Raw genomic sequence first — 7,785 nt, 5'->3', positions numbered from 1 at the left:
AGAATTAATTAACAATTAAAAATTGTAGAATGCATTATATTTTAATACCTACTACATTAAGCTGATGATGTAAACTATTTTTTGACAGAGAATTAAAATAAATTATGTAGTTTTCAATTTTTCCTACAAAATTGAATATTTTCAAGTGTGTGTTTACGTAGGCAACCAATATAACACCTTTTTGCTTTATTTTGATTTTTGTTTAACTATATCTTTAGTTATTTAAATACTTTAAATGCGTTTATAATACGCACTTATATAAAACAAATAATTGTTAATTTTTTTTTTAATTTAATTTTTTAAAGTTTGAAGTTCGTTATTACTGAACTTCGCAAGCCCGATCCTAACCTGTCAAAAGTCAAAAATCATCGCATCTGGAAATTCTGAAAGCAGCCCCATTTCTCAGCAGCACCGACTATGATCGAATCTTGCCCTAAGAAACGCATGTTACTTGGCATCAGCTGCCTTGGAATGTAAGTAGAACCCCTGAATTTCTTTCCTCCAAATCACCCCAAACCTAGCTTAACAGTTCTAGTTTTAATCATTGAATCTCACTGGACGGATTCACGGGGACCCAGTCGGAAGCGCACTTTTCCCGTTGAGCAAAACTCTACGTGTTGGGAAAAGGAAAAGTACGAGATAATCAAAGACTGCGAACCCTGCTCTCCTTTTGAAATTGCTAGTCAGAGCGTGGGGGTTTGCATCCACACTCATTTTAAAGAAGTCCTCAAGTGCGCCAGTGGGGAGACCGTGACTCGCAGCTGCGACAAGGCGGCTTACATCGATGAGAGAGCGTTTTGGAGATTTGAAGGTTTTACGTTTATTTGTGCTATTATTTCAACTCTTTGTGTCTCTGCAAGGAAAAAGGTATTGAACAAACGGATGTTGCAAAGGGTGCAACGGCAATTAGCCAACTGTGTTTAAATAATGATGGACTACATTTATATAGGGGCTCATCGAGTCGGAGACACCCAGTTTTCATTAGATATTGAATCGTTAATTGTCCTTAACGTCTATAGAATCGCAGGGAATGACAATATTAAACTTAGGGTTAAGATTCTCGATGGGGAGATACGGGGAGCTTACGTCAAAGTCGACATGTCCCGAGTCGTGTACGAAATCATAGAAAATGGACCCGAAATTGCGAAATACTGTGCATGGCCGGTCATAGTCAAACATAATTATGTCATTGCTGGTTTATGTTCAGTCACACGACAAATAATAAAATTAAGCGAACATAAAAAAGTCAAAAAGTTGTTAGGATTTAGAGATGCGTGTCTTATGGCGTGTAGCGAGAGTTCAATATGGACGAAATTTTGCGAAGTCGATATCATTTCAACCATTAAAAGTCTCGTTTTAGACCCGATGTCTCATTTCGATGGAAACATTTTTAAATTACCACGAGATTTGGTTCGATTTGAATACCATTTAGGACAACCGGTACGTATGCATAATGTTTATAAAATCGCAAGAGAACATAATAAAACTGTAACAAACGACACACCAATCGATAAATTGGACTTGAAACATACTTTTGGTGAAGGTCCCTTTATGACACTTTCCGATGTTATTTTATTTTGTTGTGTCCAAATTTTTATGACTCTGTTTCCCGAACAAAAATTTCAAGACAAATTACCTCTAACTCTTGCCTGGTATCACAATATGAAAGAAATGAATGTAAACAAATTGAAATTTGAGTTAAATTTATTCCTAGTTGAAATAATTAAAGTCGAGGAACCGGAAATAGCCAAACAGAGTCTCTACACAGCTGATCCTTCGCGCTATAAACCGGAAAAACGCATCTACACCAAACAAAAAGACATAACAAATTCGTTAAGAATCATAAATAATAATCATATTGAGATTGTAAATTCCCTGTATCCGTATGGTGATGAGATCGAATTTGATTGGTCGAAAATACCGGAAGAAGCGAATCCGATGAGTGGCGCCCTCCCGGAAAATCGCGCGTACCGGAAATGCGATCAGTTGGAAAATCTCGCCAAAGCCGTAATTAAGCTCGTTGGGACGAAACAAATAAAAATCGTGGATTTTTGTTCCGGGAGTGGCCACTTGGGTATCCTGCTTGCTTTTCTCCTCCCCCAATGTACAATAATTTTAGTCGAAAACAAAGAATTGTCACTCGTGGGAGCCAAAGAACGTATCGAGAAAATGAATTTGTCGAATGTAGTGATTTTGCAATCGAATTTAGATTATTTTATCGGCACTTTCGATGTTGGGGTGTCTCTGCACGCATGTGGGGTCGCGACGGATCTGGTGATTCAAAACTGTATAAAAAATAAGGCGCATTTTGTGTGTTGTCCATGTTGTTACGGGGGAATACACGATTGTTATCATTTGACGTATCCGAGGAGTTTGGAATACCAGAGGTTGAATATGGAACATAAGGATTATTTGACGTTGGCGCATGCTGCAGATCAGACCCATGATCCGAATAATAGGAAGACGACGCAAGGGTTTGTGTGTATGGACGCGATTGATACGGATAGGCGGTTGTACGCGGAGAGTTGCGGATATGAAGTGCATTTAGGGAAGCTGCAACCGGTTTCATGCACCAATAAAAATAATTTGTTAGTTGGAATTTGTAACAGCTAGATATTTATTTGTAACTAGGTTGTTAATTGAATGGTTGTATTTTTATACTTTGTGTATAAATAAATGTGTTTTTGAAAATAAATGTTAAATAAAAGAAGTTTTTATTTACTTTAGAGAGAAATCCTGAACTAAAAAATACCATTGAATTAGGATAAGAAAGGCTACGTTGCTAAAATTATGCAAAAACTACGAAACTAGTTTTTCATTTTTGTTGTGGGTTTCTATAATAGATGATTTGCTATTTTATATATTTCTTTCGTGTAATTATTTAATTTCACAATTTTTGGGGGTACCTAGTGGGTAGGCAATTAATGATGTGTCACGTAACCTGTGAAATCGACGAGAAGTTGTAAAAAAGTGTTTTTTTCTTGATTTTGGACTTGTACATACCTAATTATTTTTTTAAAAATTCTTACATTCGACAGTAATGTATCAGGTGAATAATAAGTATGGAACCAAACGTTTTTTGCTTAAACTATTTATTTTTTGAAAAAACTAATTGATGAGTAAATTTCCTTTTATTTTTGAGTTGTACAAAAAAATTAATTTTTTTAAATGGCAACCCACTATAAAATCATTTTTTCTCATAACAGCTATACTATAAGGATTACAACTACCTGCTTTATATTTAATTTTTTCAAAAAAAATTTTTCGCATAAATTGCAATTTTGACAAAAAAAAATCGCATAACTCTAAAATAAAATAAAATTTCGTTCTGAAAATACGATGAAATTTTTTGTATTACTTTAATTTGTATTAATTATTATTTTCTGGAAGCAAATGATTAAAAATAAAACCGCGTGGTTCCATACTTTATATTCACCCCTGTATATATGTACCTACGTTTTAAGAATTAATTAGTTAATTGAATAATGATCGTTTTTGTTAAGCTTGACGTTGTTTTTTTTTATTTTAAAGCTGTTTTTTGAGTTGTCATTTATTAAAATTATGTTTTTCGCAAACAAGAATGTTTAACATGAAGCGTATTCAAATTTATAATAGGTACATACTTTTTTGTATATGGATATCTTGATATCATAGTGATTTGTTCGTAGTAATGGTAATTGTTATATTCGTCCGCTCAAATGAGCAAAGGGCTAACCACGGCCCTAATTATGATGAAAATTTACATGTACATTCACAATTTTTATCGATTAAATAAAGAATAAATAAAATGACTTATGCAACTAATTATGCACTTACAAGTCATTTCAGTTGGTCGACTGTATTTTTCGTTCTTCCAATGTCAGTGTCATAAATGTCAATGTCAAAAAATTTAGGTTAAGTCAATTTTTGAAATTAGTAATGTTTTCTCTTATTAGTGCCCGTGCATTTTTTAAGCCCCGTTTGGTCAAGTATTTTCGGTATAGTAGCACAAAAAAGAAATTTGAAGATGTCGACGTAAGCAAAATTCGAAATATCGGTATTTTAGCGCACATCGATGCAGGTTATATCACTTGATTCTTATGTAAACAAGTAGCGTAATTGACTAATTAAAGGTAAAACAACCACAACAGAACGTATGTTATATTATTCCGGTCTAATAAATCAAATGGGTGAAGTCCATCATGGTAATACAGTGACCGATTTCATGGACCAGGAACGGGAAAGGGGGATTACCATAACTTCAGCCGCCGTTACTTTCTATTGGAAGAATAATCAGTTTAATTTAATTGATACTCCTGGTCATATAGACTTTACTATGGAGGTCGAACAAACGTTAAATGTTTTAGATGGGGCTGTGGTAATTTTAGACGGATCTGCAGGTTAATATGAAAAAAAAAATGATTGACTAAGTATTTAATTCATTATGTACAGGGGTTGAAGCTCAAACTTTGACAGTTTGGAGGCAAGCAGATCGGTATAAAATTCCCAGAATAGTTTTTGTTAATAAAATGGATAGGAGTGATTCAAATTTGTTTTTGAGTTGTAAAAGTATAGAAGAGAAATTGGAAATGCCCGCGCTTTGTTTACAGTTACCTGTAATCGAAAATGGGGTACTCACAGGTTAGTATATGATAAAAATTGACGCCTCCTTGTTAGCTGGCTTTTTAAATTTGAATAAATTCATCAGGGATAGTTGACGTTCTTACATTGGAAAAAATTATGTACAATCGAAATAACGATAAATTAATGAACCGTGTGGAAATAACAAAAAAATCCGATCCAGAACTTTGGGAAGACGCCAGACGTCTTCGTTCTCATCTAGTCGATGTTTTATCCACTTTTGACGATTCGCTAGCAAATCTAGTAATTTCTTCCGAATCTTTCGATATTACGACAGTCGATATTATCAAAGCTTTGCGTTCAGTGACGTTAAAACAGGTAAATATTCTTGTATCGTTAAATTTTGAAACTATAATTTAAGCCAAGAAAGCAGTACCAGTTTTGATGGGCAGTGCCTACAAAAATATAGGAATTCAACCATTAATGGACTCGATTCTTTTATACCTGCCGTCACCCGATGAACGCGACACACATTTTTCTTCTTTTGAGGAAAATCTCTGTGCGCGAGCGTTCAAAGTCAGACACGATAAACAAAAAGGAGCGTTGACTTTTTTCCGCATTTATAACGGGAAGTTTAACAAAAACCAAAGAATTTATAGCATTCAACAAAAACAAGCTGAACAATGTGGAAAATTATACGTAGCATATGCTGATGATTTCAAGGAAGTTGACAGTATTGGAACTGGAAATATTGCGGTTGTTTCGGGTTTGAAGGTGTGGGGGAACCTCTGATGAACATTGTTTTTAATTGTGACACTTGTAGTATGTTATGTCGGGGGATTTAGTAACAAATTCACAATCGTCGGCACAAAAAGCCAAGAATAAAATGTTTAAATTAACGAAGAAAAAAGGCGAAATTGATGAAGAAAGTGTGGAAAGTTTGTTCGGGACTGGTCCGAGAATCCCCGAACCGGTTTTTTTCTGTTCAATAGAACCCCCAAGTTTGGCTTATCAAAACGCATTAGAGCAGGCGTTAAATGAGTTGCAGAGAGAGGACCCGAGTTTGAGGGTGACTCACGACGGTGAAACTGGCCAGACTGTTTTATCCGGAATGGGGGAATTACACTTGGAAATAATTAAAGACCGAATTTTGAAAGAGTATAAAATTAATGCGGAGTTGGGCCCGTTGCAAATTGCTTATTTGGAAAGTCCGGTAAACAAAGTCACTGAGAGTTTATTAACTGATACGAAAATCGGTAACAATAAGCAAATGGTTCACGTAAAATTGTCCCTAATTCCGGTGGAAAAGTTTGGTGGAGACATAATGAAATTGGATAAGAGTCCGGATGCTGCTAGTAACATTGCGAACATTTTTCCTAAACATTTATTAGCTATCAAACAGGGGATTGAAGTGGGGGTTGCCCACGGCCCCAAAATTGGTAGCAGAGTCGTCAACGTCCAAGTAATGTTGCATATGTTTGAAGTCGGCCGAGGCACTTCTGAGAGTGTGATTGCAGCAACGGTCACACAGTTAGTACAAAAAGTAACTTTACGACCGCCTAATTCAATTTTGTGATAAGTGTGACTTGCAGTTGCTCCAAAAATCGGACACCAATGTTCTCGAACCTATCATGCATTTGGAAATAGCCGCCCCCGATGAATATGTCTCAAGCGTAATGGCAGATTTGGCAAGGAGGCGGTCTGAAATTCAAAATGTGTCACTCCGAGGAAATATGAAGGTAGTAATGAAAAATTTGCAAGTTTTTTGCTAATGTTTGCAGGTGGTTGAAGTGATGGTACCGTTAGCCGAATTGATGGGTTATTCAACGGTTTTGAGGACCATCACGTCGGGGACGGCCACTTTTACCATGGAGTTTGGGGAATATAGGGTTATGACAGCTGTTGACGAGGAAAATGCGATAAGGAGTGTGCGAGGGTTTTGATATTTGTGCCAAAGTAGCTTTGTATTTAGCTGAATAATTTATTATTTATTATTTAGCTGAATAATGAAGTCAAATTTTAATTAACTTAGAAATGAATTCTCTAAATAAATAATTTAAATTTTATTACGCTAAGTTTAGATAATTTTTGTTCAAATATTTAAAAATTAACAGCTTTTATTTCGTACCTAGCAGTTCACTGTTTACTAGAGTAGTTACTATTTACACATAAAGTCAATATCCTGTAACATAAATATTTTTACAGTTCGTAAAGTCGGCATTTTAGTAATTTAACATAAATTTTTACTACAACGAGGGGCCCCTTTAGCACACAACAGTTTGAAGAATTCTGCAGCAATGTTCTTCCTGAATGCTAGGGTTGATTTTCTGCTGGGTTGCTGCAAAGAAAAAAGTTTATTATTATAACGAGGTACAAAAACAAAAAATTGCGAGATTAAAGCATACAGAAACTATTTTTAGATATTTAGATGTTTTTTACATGTACTCCATGAACGTCAATTCAAATGTTTTTCTCTAGTCCGCATTTTGTTGTCGCTAGAGTTCCTATAATAGAAACGAAGTAAAATATAGGAACTCAAGTCGCTATGGTACGTTTCGACATCATCGCTAATAAAAAGTAATTTCCGGCGACGTAAACCATTTTGTCTAATTCTTCGAATGAAATTTAGACCCTCGTGTAACTGTAATCTCAGCTGAAAATGTGGGTAGGCCTTCTGTAGACTTTAGGATGGCAGAAAATGACATTTCTGAATTTGTATTGCGCTTCTTCTCATTTTTACGGCAGGCTTGTAACTGACGAAAATCGTCAACTTTCTTCTTCAAATCTATTTCATCTGAAATAAAATACGAAATATTGTTTTTTATCATTGTTTTTACACCAACTAATACAGCAGTTACACAACAATCACAGGACACCTACTAAATACCCTCTCTCGTTGTGTAGATTGAAGTAGGTTAGTGTACTTGAAGCTAAACAAACTCCGGCTGCAATGCTTTTCTTATGGGTGTTTAAAAGTGTCTTCTTATTTCTTTAGCCCTATTTAACTATTTTACTAATTTAACTATTTACATGGAAAATTTATTAACAAACATGTAAATTCGTTTGTTTTAAATTAGGTAAGTTCTTTGTTTCTTTTTACCAACAGGTACGGTTTCTTATGTATTTGTTTAGTTTTCTCGGACTAAAGATGCCGAAACTAGTTTTCCTTCTAAATTAAAAGATTTATTAAATATTTTATATAATTTGTGGGTTCAGTTTTGAAAA

At 34.9% G+C, this 7,785-nt stretch overlaps 3 protein-coding genes across 4 annotated transcripts; all 3 read left to right on the top strand.

Moving 5' to 3' along the window:
• Window positions 1-316: 316 nt before the first annotated feature.
• On the top strand, window positions 317-924 carry LOC123010710 (protein JTB). The gene is made up of 2 exons (XM_044407791.1): window positions 317-473; window positions 522-924. Exons 1-2 carry the CDS (start codon window positions 418-420, stop codon window positions 922-924), a joined length of 459 nt encoding a protein of 152 aa, XP_044263726.1. The 5' UTR covers window positions 317-417.
• Window positions 925-927: 3 nt separating this feature from the next.
• Window positions 928-2,691, top strand: LOC123010709 (glutathione S-transferase C-terminal domain-containing protein homolog). Its single transcript, XM_044407790.1, has one exon. The coding sequence runs from the start codon at window positions 928-930 to the stop codon at window positions 2,611-2,613; it is 1,686 nt and encodes a 561-aa protein (XP_044263725.1). The 3' UTR covers window positions 2,614-2,691.
• A 1,187-nt stretch (window positions 2,692-3,878) lies between these two features.
• LOC123010932 (ribosome-releasing factor 2, mitochondrial) lies at window positions 3,879-7,543 on the top strand. 2 transcript variants are annotated; one of them, XR_006413117.1, is made up of 9 exons: window positions 3,879-4,060; window positions 4,113-4,379; window positions 4,432-4,620; window positions 4,688-4,938; window positions 4,987-5,334; window positions 5,384-6,103; window positions 6,153-6,299; window positions 6,342-6,930; window positions 6,981-7,543. XR_006413117.1 is itself a non-coding variant. In XM_044408124.1 (8 exons), exons 1-8 carry the CDS (start codon window positions 3,919-3,921, stop codon window positions 6,501-6,503), a joined length of 2,226 nt encoding a protein of 741 aa, XP_044264059.1. In that variant the 5' UTR covers window positions 3,879-3,918; the 3' UTR covers window positions 6,504-7,543. The 2 variants fall into 2 exon arrangements, 1 of the variants encoding a protein (XP_044264059.1); XM_044408124.1 differs by having other exon boundaries at window positions 6,342-7,543.
• Window positions 7,544-7,785: the final 242 nt, after the last annotated feature.

Source organism: Tribolium madens, unplaced genomic scaffold (assembly GCF_015345945.1).
Source record: "Tribolium madens isolate multiple individuals breed KSU strain unplaced genomic scaffold, Tmad_KSU_1.1 Scaffold_91;HRSCAF=231;Tcas5.2_LG7, whole genome shotgun sequence".
Taxonomy (NCBI): domain Eukaryota; kingdom Metazoa; phylum Arthropoda; class Insecta; order Coleoptera; family Tenebrionidae; genus Tribolium; species Tribolium madens.
The sequence above is the reverse complement of the archived record's forward strand: the minus strand, read 5'-3'. Positions and strand labels throughout refer to the sequence as shown.

Excerpts from the sequence above, each read along its gene's own strand:
- LOC123010710 (XM_044407791.1), top strand. The coding sequence starts at position 418 with ATGATCGAATCTTGCCCTAAGAAACGCATGTTACTTGGCATCAGCTGC. Across the intron at positions 474-521 it reads GGCATCAGCTGCCTTGGAAT|CTTAACAGTTCTAGTTTTAA; the intron begins GTAAGTAGAACC and ends CCCCAAACCTAG.
- LOC123010709 (XM_044407790.1), top strand. The coding sequence starts at position 928 with ATGATGGACTACATTTATATAGGGGCTCATCGAGTCGGAGACACCCAG.
- LOC123010932 (XM_044408124.1), top strand. The coding sequence starts at position 3,919 with ATGTTTTCTCTTATTAGTGCCCGTGCATTTTTTAAGCCCCGTTTGGTC. Across the intron at positions 4,061-4,112 it reads TTTAGCGCACATCGATGCAG|GTAAAACAACCACAACAGAA; the intron begins GTTATATCACTT and ends GACTAATTAAAG. Across the intron at positions 6,104-6,152 it reads TCACACAGTTAGTACAAAAA|TTGCTCCAAAAATCGGACAC; the intron begins GTAACTTTACGA and ends TGTGACTTGCAG.